Source organism: Galeopterus variegatus, unplaced genomic scaffold (genome assembly GCF_000696425.1).
Source record: "Galeopterus variegatus unplaced genomic scaffold, G_variegatus-3.0.2 Scaffold212, whole genome shotgun sequence".
Classification (NCBI taxonomy): domain Eukaryota; kingdom Metazoa; phylum Chordata; class Mammalia; order Dermoptera; family Cynocephalidae; genus Galeopterus; species Galeopterus variegatus.
Window position 1 is genome coordinate 152,656 of NW_007726323.1, and position 12,467 is coordinate 165,122.

General features: G+C 44.9%; 1 protein-coding gene across 1 annotated transcript; it reads left to right on the top strand.

The window, feature by feature from the left end:
- The first annotated feature begins 6,079 nt into the window (after positions 1-6,079).
- On the top strand, positions 6,080-12,070 carry RPS14 (ribosomal protein S14). The gene is made up of 5 exons (XM_008565895.1): positions 6,080-6,175; positions 8,998-9,148; positions 9,805-9,966; positions 10,992-11,068; positions 11,952-12,070. Exons 2-5 carry the CDS (start codon positions 9,000-9,002, stop codon positions 12,017-12,019), a joined length of 456 nt encoding a protein of 151 aa, XP_008564117.1. The 5' UTR covers positions 6,080-6,175; positions 8,998-8,999; the 3' UTR covers positions 12,020-12,070.
- The last annotated feature ends 397 nt before the right edge of the window (positions 12,071-12,467 follow it).

Here is a 12,467-nt window from a genome sequence, read left to right on the forward strand (position 1 = left end):
AGAATTTGGGGGCGATTTTTATTTTTTTTTTTACATACTTTTCTGTATTGTTTTCTGAATTGTTTATAATGAGCATGGACTTTTTTTTAAACCATCAAGGAAAGATATCGTAAAGTTATTTTCTTTTCTTAAAAAAGAAAGCCCTTTCCTGTATGTATATGCATAGATAATGTCTGGGAAAGACATATGCCAAGGTGTTAACAGCAGTGGGTAAGACTGTCATTTGTTTTTTTCCTTTTCGTTCTCCTTTCTACACATTTCTGTTTTGTGGGTTTTCTGTAATTTACTACTTTGAGAAGGGGGAAAAGGGGCACTACATTTTAGAAAAGAAGTTCTTCCCTAAATTGGGCTGGCGTCCTTCAGAGTGGTCAATTCCAACATACAAAGAGCTATATGCTATTCTGCCTAATCATTCATTTTTTCAAGAACTCATAAATATGTCCTATATGTCTATATATACATGTTCTATTATGTAGGTGTTTATGTATATATATATGTGTGTGTGTGTGTGTGTGTGTGTGTGTGTATTACTTACCGGCTGGTTGCCGAGCTCTGCTAGGTACATTTCTTGGCCCTTTCCCCATATCTTCATCAACACAGCCTCCCAATCCTTTAAGGTCCTTCATCATTGTTATTACAAGGATATATGGTAGCAACTAACTATTGAACATGTGAGCTTTGAAGGCAGAATTCCAAATCTGCCACAGATATGTGATCCCTTATCTGTAAAACAGTTTATATCTGATTGTGTTGTACGGGTTAAATGAAGGAATGCATATAAATTGCTTAGCCCAGGCTGGGATATAAATATTGAATACTTTACTCTTATTTACCCCAGGACATAGTAGGCAAAAGTATGTGGTTACGGCGGTTTTGTTGTTGTCATTCCCCTCCGCGCCAGGAGGTGCGCTGCCGCTGCCAGGCTTCCAGTCCCGAAGTTAGGATGGCGGAAGTCCGTCTAGCCGCTGCCACCGTACAGTCGTGTAAGGAAACCCCTCTCACAGCGACACCCAGCTGCTGCCTCCTTTCTCTCTCCCTTAAGTAAACCGCCTTTGCCGAGGGCGAGTCTTAATCCCCGTGGAAACAATAAAGGTGGTGTCTTCCCGGAGCCAGCCTCGCCCAGTCACCTCAGAAGTACACTTCCGGGAAGCGGAAGTGACCCGTCGCCACGCCCTCCCCCACCCTCTCTTTCCGGTGGCGGAGTCCGGAGACGACGCGCAGGTAGAAGGCCCAGTCGCGGACAATCGGGGGGCATCCTGTGGCAAGGGGGCTTGGCGGGACTGGGGACGAGAGACTGGGGTCTTTCCGCGGAAGCCGAGCCAGGTGCCGGGCGAGAGAAGCGCAGCCGGCCCACCCTGGGGATCAAGTTCGCACCTTGTCTCGGAAGGCCGCTGTCTTGCTTCAGGGAGGACCCTGTGAAGTGGAAGCGAGTGTGGGTGCAGTCCTTAAGGCCTCGTCCCCGCGCTACAGCCACGTTTGAGGGGCCGCACAGTGTGTTTGGGGGGAGCGGGGACCCCGGTCAGATGTGGGGGTCCCACCTCTACCCCTCCAGCTTCTTCCTGGGCGATCGCAGGCCCGCGTCTAATCTCGTTTGTTTCCTCTTTTGGAAAATAGCAGTAACACTAGCACCGATCACATGGGGTTGTAGTGAGGTTTCAAGGAGGGAATGCAGGGAAAACTCCGGCCCCGTGTTCAAGGAGGGAGTGCAGCCTAAACCCGGGTGCTTCTTGCCGTTGCTACGTCGGGCACTTTGCAAATTTTGGGTGCTTAGGGCGAGTCTTTTAAAGCCAGAAGTTAGGGTAAGGGTAGGGACTGCACTTCAGTGTTTGCCGAGGTCTAGCCATGCATTTATATATCCTCGGATGGCCATTCCCCCTCATCACCAGTTTAGGGCAACATTAGGATTGGAGAAACTGCAAATTGGCATTTATTGAGTGGCCAGCATGGGGAAATCTTGAGATCTTGTGGCGCCTGTCTGGGTTTCTCCAGGCTGAACTTGGGACTTCTCTCCTGTGACGCTTTCCTTAACAATACTTATGCTACTGGGTTGTGCTCTGTAGTCTAATTTTGAGGGTAGGAACGGTTAACGTTGTACACTCAAGACCTACACTTGTGTGCTGGCCCGTGGCTCACTCGGGAGAATGTGGTGCTGACAACACCAAGTCAAGGGTTAAGATCCTCTTACCGGTCATCTTTAAAAAAAAAAAATAAGACCTACGCTTGTAGTGCTTACATGGTCAGACCCTGGAGAGATTCAGAAACACTTGAGACAGACTTTTCAGGTCTGAAGGTCATCTTTAAAAAAAAAAAAAATAAGACCTACGCTTGTAGTGCTTACATGGTCAGACCCTGGAGAGATTCAGAAACACTTGAGACAGACTTTTCAGGTCTGAAGTAGTTATTTGTGGAATAGAGGTGTCTTGGCATAAGGCAGCGAGTGCTGGAATGAGAGTCAAAACACCATTTGTAGGTTTGATTTTGCCACTGTCTTTGTTATGACACTAGGTGAGGCCCTCCTGTCTGTCTTCTCCATCTGCCGGGTACGGCCTGATTTCATTTGAGCCCTTCTTAGTTCTAGAGTCTGAAAATATTAGGAAGTTCTTTTGATGCTTGATCTGGGGAGGGTCAGAAGGCCTGGGGCTTTAGGCAGGAAGTAGTCTTCTAACCTTCCACATTCCCATTCTCACCTGCTTTCCACTTGTCAATGTCTCCCTCCCCTAGATCCTGTGACATCATGATTGCACTTTTTTTTTTTTTTTTTTAAAGATGACTGGTAAGGGGATCTTAACCCTTGACTTGGTGTNGATCTTTCTGGCAAGTGAGTACCTGGGCGGAGAGGCATAATGCTCAGCTGGCAAAGGAGACTGAGAGGAGAAACGACCCTAGGACTGGGTAGCAGTTGGGGGTTCTCTATAAAGAATTACTGTTTTGTCTAGATAAGGAATCGTGCACATTCATTTAGTTCACAAATGTAATTTCCTAGGAGTTTAAGAGGAGACACATTCTGTTCCTTTATGGCCTTACAATGTGATAGTCAATGAATCCTTAATTTCTTGGTACTATTCTCTTAAGTTTCCTTTGTAGGGGCAGCGGTGGGCTGGAAGTCAGCCCTAGGTATGGGTTCTGACTGCCATTAGCAAGTTTTTGTGACTGGTACCCAAATTCTGAGTGTTGGTTTCCTTATATGTAAAATGAGGATAATAGTGCCTACCTCGTAGANCAGACATATACTCAGTGCTCGATAAGTATTCATTGACTCAATGACTCATACAAGACATGATGGTAAGCACACTCCTGTGCTCTCGGTGTTGATAGTGCATGGGTTGGGGGTCAGACAAGGCAACAGGGAAGCAAGACCATGCAGGAAGTGGCTCTGCCACTCCTCCAGCCTGATCTCTCATTCCTCTTCCTTCATTCACAACAGCCCAGCCATACACTGCCAATTTTTTAGTTCCTTTAACTTTCCAAGTGCTTTCCCACCTCAGGACCTTTGCATATACTGTTCTCTCTGACCGGACCTTTCTTTCCACCATCATTTAGCTAATTCCTACTCTACTTTCAAGTCTTGGATTTTTTTTTTTCTTTTTTCTATGTCTCAGTTTCAGTGTCAGTATTATTGTATCCTAGTGCGTGGCACAGAGTAGGTATCCAATAAAGATATGTTTTCAGTATACATTTACAAAAACACTATTATTGTCCCATTTTACTGATGTGAAAACTAAAGCCCAGAGAGGTTACAATTTTTGCCCAAGGACCCACAGTTAACAACTATGTGTAGAAACAATAAGTGGGTGGTTAAATTATCAAAGTAGAGTTTGAAAGCAGTGAATTTGATTGTTTCTGGGATAAAGATAAGACTTTCCTGTGGAAAAATTTGTTCCAAGGTGACTGTGCCTTTAGTCATAAGATCATTGGCTGCTTTTAGCCATGAGATCAAGCCCAACTCCCTCCAAAAAGCCTTCCCTCACTGAGGTTTAGAGGTCTGGCTGTTTAATATATTTTTATCCAAAGCAGGAACTCACTCCACAATACTCCAGTTTCTGCTAACACACCTCCTCTACTGGGGAACTCACTACCAAAACCCAAAAATCCCTCTCCTCCAAAGAATATAAACAGATAATTCACAGAAGAGATGTAAATGCTCAAAATAACCCAAAAAGAGAGGTCTAACCTCACTAACAATGGAAGAAATACACTATACTTTTTATTTTATTTTTTTCTTTTTGGCAGTTTTATCCCGGTGAGGGGATCTGAACCCTTGACCTTGGTGATACAGTGATGTGCTCTAACCATCTGAGCTAACCAACCAGCCCTCATGGAAGAAATGCAATGCAACAGGAAGATGTATTTAGTTTCTTAGTCTAGCAGCAGTGAAATTGGTATGAACTTTCTGCGGGGCAGTTTAGCAACATATATCAAAATTTAAAATACATAGTCCTTTTGATTTCTATCAATTTACCCTGAGAAAAGAATAGCACAAATGTGTTAACAGTTTTGTTTATATTTGCAAATTCTGGAAATAACCTAAATATCTATGAATAGAGAACTAGCTAAATAAACAATGGTACAGCTATGCAAAGGAATATCATTAGTAGTTTAAAATGATGCAAAATGGGTATTACAGCAAGAAAGAGGATCCGGTTGCTGGTGACAGAGGTGAGAGAAGAAGGGGGTTTTTTTGGTACTTTTTGGTAACTGTAATTTTTTGTTTTTGTGAATGTATTTTATATTCAAAATAATAAAATTTAAAATATTTAAAAATGCTATAGATCTGTACCAATTGTTACGGAAAATGTCCAGTACAATGTTGAATGAAAAAAAGTTATGCAGATAGAATACAATTTAATTTATATAAGACTGTATATCACATAATAAACACACAGGTATAGATTGGTACAGAAAGTTATTTCTGGAATGATGATACAATTTGATGATGGTGGTATGTCTAGAAGAGAGAATTTGGGGGCGATTTTTATTTTTTTTTTTACATACTTTTCTGTATTGTTTTCTGAATTGTTTATAATGAGCATGGACTTTTTTTTAAACCATCAAGGAAAGATATCGTAAAGTTATTTTCTTTTCTTAAAAAAGAAAGCCCTTTCCTGTATGTATATGCATAGATAATGTCTGGGAAAGACATATGCCAAGGTGTTAACAGCAGTGGGTAAGACTGTCATTTGTTTTTTTCCTTTTCGTTCTCCTTTCTACACATTTCTGTTTTGTGGGTTTTCTGTAATTTACTACTTTGAGAAGGGGGAAAAGGGGCACTACATTTTAGAAAAGAAGTTCTTCCCTAAATTGGGCTGGCGTCCTTCAGAGTGGTCAATTCCAACATACAAAGAGCTATATGCTATTCTGCCTAATCATTCATTTTTTCAAGAACTCATAAATATGTCCTATATGTCTATATATACATGTTCTATTATGTAGGTGTTTATGTATATATATATGTGTGTGTGTGTGTGTGTGTGTGTGTGTGTATTACTTACCGGCTGGTTGCCGAGCTCTGCTAGGTACATTTCTTGGCCCTTTCCCCATATCTTCATCAACACAGCCTCCCAATCCTTTAAGGTCCTTCATCATTGTTATTACAAGGATATATGGTAGCAACTAACTATTGAACATGTGAGCTTTGAAGGCAGAATTCCAAATCTGCCACAGATATGTGATCCCTTATCTGTAAAACAGTTTATATCTGATTGTGTTGTACGGGTTAAATGAAGGAATGCATATAAATTGCTTAGCCCAGGCTGGGATATAAATATTGAATACTTTACTCTTATTTACCCCAGGACATAGTAGGCAAAAGTATGTGGTTACGGCGGTTTTGTTGTTGTCATTCCCCTCCGCGCCAGGAGGTGCGCTGCCGCTGCCAGGCTTCCAGTCCCGAAGTTAGGATGGCGGAAGTCCGTCTAGCCGCTGCCACCGTACAGTCGTGTAAGGAAACCCCTCTCACAGCGACACCCAGCTGCTGCCTCCTTTCTCTCTCCCTTAAGTAAACCGCCTTTGCCGAGGGCGAGTCTTAATCCCCGTGGAAACAATAAAGGTGGTGTCTTCCCGGAGCCAGCCTCGCCCAGTCACCTCAGAAGTACACTTCCGGGAAGCGGAAGTGACCCGTCGCTACGCCCTCCCCCACCCTCTCTTTCCGGTGGCGGAGTCCGGAGACGACGCGCAGGTAGAAGGCCCAGTCGCGGACAATCGGGGGGCATCCTGTGGCAAGGGGGCTTGGCGGGACTGGGGACGAGAGACTGGGGTCTTTCCGCGGAAGCCGAGCCAGGTGCCGGGCGAGAGAAGCGCAGCCGGCCCACCCTGGGGATCAAGTTCGCACCTTGTCTCGGAAGGCCGCTGTCTTGCTTCAGGGAGGACCCTGTGAAGTGGAAGCGAGTGTGGGTGCAGTCCTTAAGGCCTCGTCCCCGCGCTACAGCCACGTTTGAGGGGCCGCACAGTGTGTTTGGGGGGAGCGGGGACCCCGGTCAGATGTGGGGGTCCCACCTCTACCCCTCCAGCTTCTTCCTGGGCGATCGCAGGCCCGCGTCTAATCTCGTTTGTTTCCTCTTTTGGAAAATAGCAGTAACACTAGCACCGATCACATGGGGTTGTAGTGAGGTTTCAAGGAGGGAATGCAGGGAAAACTCCGGCCCCGTGTTCAAGGAGGGAGTGCAGCCTAAACCCGGGTGCTTCTTGCCGTTGCTACGTCGGGCACTTTGCAAATTTTGGGTGCTTAGGGCGAGTCTTTTAAAGCCAGAAGTTAGGGTAAGGGTAGGGACTGCACTTCAGTGTTTGCCGAGGTCTAGCCATGCATTTATATATCCTCGGATGGCCATTCCCCCTCATCACCAGTTTAGGGCAACATTAGGATTGGAGAAACTGCAAATTGGCATTTATTGAGTGGCCAGCATGGGGAAATCTTGAGATCTTGTGGCGCCTGTCTGGGTTTCTCCAGGCTGAACTTGGGACTTCTCTCCTGTGACGCTTTCCTTAACAATACTTATGCTACTGGGTTGTGCTCTGTAGTCTAATTTTGAGGGTAGGAACGGTTAACGTTGTACACTCAAGACCTACACTTGTGTGCTGGCCCGTGGCTCACTCGGGAGAATGTGGTGCTGACAACACCAAGTCAAGGGTTAAGATCCTCTTACCGGTCATCTTTAAAAAAAAAAAAATAAGACCTACGCTTGTAGTGCTTACATGGTCAGACCCTGGAGAGATTCAGAAACACTTGAGACAGACTTTTCAGGTCTGAAGTAGTTATTTGTGGAATAGAGGTGTCTTGGCATAAGGCAGCGAGTGCTGGAATGAGAGTCAAAACACCATTTGTAGGTTTGATTTTGCCACTGTCTTTGTTATGACACTAGGTGAGGCCCTCCTGTCTGTCTTCTCCATCTGCCGGGTACGGCCTGATTTCATTTGAGCCCTTCTTAGTTCTAGAGTCTGAAAATATTAGGAAGTTCTTTTGATGCTTGATCTGGGGAGGGTCAGAAGGCCTGGGGCTTTAGGCAGGAAGTAGTCTTCTAACCTTCCACATTCCCATTCTCACCTGCTTTCCACTTGTCAATGTCTCCCTCCCCTAGATCCTGTGACATCATGATTGCACTTTTTTTTTTTTTTTTTTAAAGATGACTGGTAAGGGGATCTTAACCCTTGACTTGGTGTTGTCAGCACCACGCTCAGCCAGTGAGCAAACCGGCCATCCCTATGTGGGATCCGAACCCGGGGCCTTGGTGTTATCAGCATCGCACTCTACCGAGTGAGCCACGGGCCGGCCCATGATTGCACTTTTATTATAGACCATATCAGGTTAGAGTTATTTGGTCTCACAAATACATTGAATTTCTGGGATGGGTCTTTTCCATTAGCCTTACTGGAGGATATACAAGCGTACTTCAAAAAGTTCATGGGAAAGAGGTGACCGGTTAGCTCGGTTGGTTAAAAACGTGGTGCTCGTAACACCAAGATCAGGGCTTTGGATCCCACACCTACCAGCCACCAAAAAAAAAAAAAAAAAAGTTCATAGGAAGATTCATATTATCTTTCAATTTTATTATCCCATGAACTTTTTGAAGTGCCCTCATATTTTAGTTCTTTTAATATTTGATGTTAGTAAAATTTGAGGATTTGATTCTAAACAGTTGTAGAAGGACATAAGGAGATGAATTGCCAGGGGATGGCAGATAGCAATTAGATTGGCTTTTGGGATCAGATGGAGTGCAGGATAGGAGATGAGGCTTGAGGGCTATGTAGGTAAGGCACCCTTGAATTATAAGCTGAGGTGTTGGTGCAGAATTAGGCAGTGGGCTTTTTTTTCTCGCTCCTAGATAAAGGGTATTTAGAACAATGTTCACCAATACATGAATATATATTGGCTTTGGCCTTTTTCTTACCTTTTGGGATGTAGTCTTTCAGGCTTGTTTGAGCTTAAGCTGTAAATGGTATCTGGGGGCCAGGAAACCCAGAACACTCCTGTCATGGGAAGTATTGTGTATGCACTGAGAATCTTCTAACCTGGTTCTGATCTCTGCTCTACAGCTAACTTGCTGTGTCACTCTGAATAAGTCATCAAAAAATGTTCAACTTATATATTGGAAACAGTAAGACCTAGAGAGGAGAACTGATTTGCCCAGTTCGCAGAACTGTCAGTTGAACTCAGGTCTCCAAAGATGTAAGCCAGTGTGTTTTCCTACTTTGGATGCCCACTGGGTAAGAATTTTAGGGATGCTTGTGGTCTGCTGCTAGAACCCTAAGCATCTATCCTTTAGGTACTGTGAGCTAGACTTCTAGTAGTTTCTGGAGAAAGGCTACCTCCTGGTAAGTTAATATCCCCCAAGTGCAGAGAGAAATGAGTTTTAGTGAGGCAGAAATGAAAGTATGGCACAGTCCTGGATGGAGAGAGACAGGGACACAGAGCAGCAAAACTTGGAGTTCCCTTTAATAGCCAGGGAAAGGGGGTTCTGGAAACCTTTTGTTTGTCATTAACAGTGTTCTTTTTCTTCTGCACAGAAATGGCACCTCGCAAGGGGAAAGAAAAGAAGGAAGAACAGGTTATCAGCCTTGGGCCACAGGTGGCTGAAGGAGAGAATGTATTTGGTGTCTGCCACATCTTTGCATCCTTCAATGACACCTTCGTCCATGTCACTGATCTTTCTGGCAAGTGAGTACCTGGGCGGAGAGGCATAATGCTCAGCTGGCAAAGGAGACAGAGGAGAAACGACCCTGGGACTGGGTAGCAGTTGGGGGTTCTCTATAAAGAATTACTGTTTTGTCTAGATAAGGAATCGTGCACATTCATTTAGTTCACAAATGTAATTTCCCAGGAGTTTAAGAGGAGACACATTCTGTTCCTTTATGGCCTTACAATGTGACAGTCAATGAATCCTTAATTTCTTGGTACTATTCTCTTAAGTTTCCTTTGTAGGGGCAGCGGTAGGCTGGAAGTCAGCCCTAGGTATGGGTTCTGACTGCCATTAGCAAGTTTTTGTGACTGGTACTCAAATTCTGAGTGTTGGTTTCCTTATATGTAAAATGAGGATAATAGTGCCTACCTCGTAGAGTAATTGTGAGGGTTAAATGCAAAAATAAATACAAGGTGTTGATAGGGACTGTAACTACATTCGGTCTTTCAGTCCTACTAGACTGTGAACCCCATGAAGACAGTGCCCATGGTGATCTTGTCTGGGATTGGGATGCATACTCAAGTTGATCATCATCCTCTGCCATACCTGAGCTTTGAACTCTTTACTCATTGGGGCATGATAAGCACTCAGTGAATCCCTGTTGGATGAAATGACCTGGTGCTTTTGTCTTCAGGGAAACCATCTGCCGTGTGACTGGTGGGATGAAGGTAAAGGCTGACCGAGATGAATCGTCGCCATACGCTGCCATGTTGGCTGCCCAGGATGTGGCCCAGAGGTGCAAGGAGCTGGGCATCACTGCCCTACACATCAAACTCCGGGCCACAGGAGGAAATAGGTACATAAGGCTGGGGCTGGGTGGTGGTATGACCACTAGGCTTGGGCGCCAGAACACCTGGATTTGAGACCTGGTTTTTGTATTGTGACTGTGAATGAAATACTTTAGGGATATACCTATTTAAGAGTTGGTTCCTGTGCCCCCACCCCCAGCAACTTACTGTGTATTAAGCACCCACTGCATACCAGGTACTATGTTCTAAGTACTAGAAGAGAGTGATGGGAAAAAGTAGATATGGCCTTTACCTTCCTTGTAGGGCTTCTATGCTGGTGGGAGAGTCACACTTTTAAAAACACAGAGAAGCAGGGGAGTATGTGGTTTCTATTTGTGGCAAGTGCTAGGAAGCAAAAGTACTGCGTTGGTAATAAAATATAACTTAAACTGAGGTCTGAGTGATAAGCCAGGAGTCCTTCCAGCGAAGGAAGGACGGGGAGTATTCCAGCTGAAACAACTGCGAGGAAAAGGTCTTGAGGTGGGAATGAACTTGTGCACCAGTGAGGGAAGGAGTGGCATGAGTGATCAGAGGGGTCAGGTGTGGGGTCTTGTTGGATTTGGATTTCAGCAGGGGTGGGGCGCATGAAAACTAGAATAGATGACTGCTGGGTTGGGAATAGGCCTGATAGGAAGTTGTTCAAGTGATCTCAGAGAGAGGGTATCTTGGTCTAGAGTGGGTGGAGAAGTTGGAAATGGACAGATCACCAAAGAAGACTTAAGAGTCATAGCATGTGGCACAAAGGGAAAGGGCCTTAACCAGGCTGCAGGCAGAGCAGGGCAGACTGGCCTGTGGGTCAGGTCTGACCTGCCTTTTGTTTTTGTATAGTCTATGGGCCGAGTGTAATTTTTACTTTTTTTTTTTTTAATTTTTACATTTTTAAAGTGTTTTTTTTTTAAGAGTATGCAACAACAACTGTAGTTTGGCCCTGTACAGAAAGTTTGCAGATCCCTGAACCTTAAAAGGATCTTAAAAGGAGAACTCCCAATGACTTGGCTAAAGAGTTTTCTTAATTCAAACCTTCATTTCCTAGGACCAAGACTCCTGGACCTGGGGCCCAGTCAGCCCTCAGAGCCCTCGCCCGCTCAGGAATGAAGATTGGGCGAATTGGTAAGTTCTCCCCTCTAGCTAATACTTGGATTTGTTTTGAAGCATTGACTTCAAAAAGCATGTGATGTGCATGGTAGATGCAAGGCCTGGCCTGGTAACTGTTGGCAGTTAGGTGGGGAGCTGCAAGAGGTACTATGTGATTTAAAATCTCTCCCTGACTGTCTATCAGCTTGATGTGAATGTCCTTCCTGTCTGCATTGAACAGCCCAGTTTCATTTCTGAATCTCTGCCCTACGCTACCTGGTGCGGGAGTTGAGAGAGTAACTGGTTAAACTGATGAATCGCTGAATTGTCCTTTCTTCCCAGTGTTTCTCAAAGGCATTGCTATTGGCATTTTGTGTGGACTGTCCTGCATTGTGGGACTCTCAACATCCTTGGTATCTGCCTACTAAATATCAGTGGAGCAGGCCAATTATGAAAACCAAAAATGAAGTCGGTGGGAAGGGGAGCAGCAACTATCATTGATAACCCTCATGTCTGTGATCCTAAATCTAAAGTTCCAACCATGTACTGCTCTAAAGACTTTTTCAGACCATTTTCAATCTCCTGAATTGTTGAAAAGGAGACAGTTGCAGTTGCAATGTTTAGGAGGGTTGTTTCCACTAGAGCATAGAATAGGTGTCAGAAACTATTTGTCCTCCGCCTGTGACATCTTGTGTGCCCTCTCAGAGCCTGTTTCCCCTTCTGGAAGGTGAGTTGAGACCGCAGGAGGAAATTTGAGAAAATAGCAGATGGGGCAGCTCCACATTCATCTGTTATGTACTGGGGACTCATTTGAGGAGCAACATGATCCACAACTGATTGGTTAAACCCCTGGCCTAGAGAGGTCCAGGGTCCTTCCCATCCAGCTCCATGCAGTGATGTTTTCTCTTCCTCCCCACAGAGGATGTCACCCCCATCCCCTCTGACAGCACCCGAAGGAAGGGAGGTCGCCGTGGTCGCCGTCTGTGAACAAGACTCAAATTACTGTTTTCTGTTAATAAATTGCCTTTGTGTAAACTATTTCAACTCTAGTCTTTTCTTTCCTTCATGTAGGGGCCACCCAGGGATATTTGATTCCTTCCTCCTGTCTTGGTTTGATCAGGGCATGGGGCTGACTTGAGGTCACAGGTGCAGTGATAAAACAGCATAGAATATATTGCTTCAGGGGATGTAGTTGACCTGTCAAACAGGAACACAAGAGGGATTGTTTCAGCCTTTGACAACTGGCTTCTTGGGAGAAGGAGCCCAAGGAGAGGTGAGATACTACTCAGTGATCTGAAGCAGAGCAAGGCTTTGGAGATCTTGTTTTGAAAGTGGAGATGTTGGTTCTAAAAGCAGACCAGTTCTTAAGGAGCTAGAGCAGAGTGGGAACTGTTGATCCAAGTGTAGCCTGAGCAGAAGAGGAGCCTTCCAGACC

Coding starts and splice junctions, on each gene's coding strand:
- RPS14 (XM_008565895.1), top strand. CDS start 9,000: ATGGCACCTCGCAAGGGGAAAGAAAAGAAGGAAGAACAGGTTATCAGC. Junction 9,149..9,804: donor GTCACTGATCTTTCTGGCAA/GTGAGTACCTGG, acceptor TTTTGTCTTCAG/GGAAACCATCTGCCGTGTGA. Junction 9,967..10,991: donor CGGGCCACAGGAGGAAATAG/GTACATAAGGCT, acceptor TTCATTTCCTAG/GACCAAGACTCCTGGACCTG.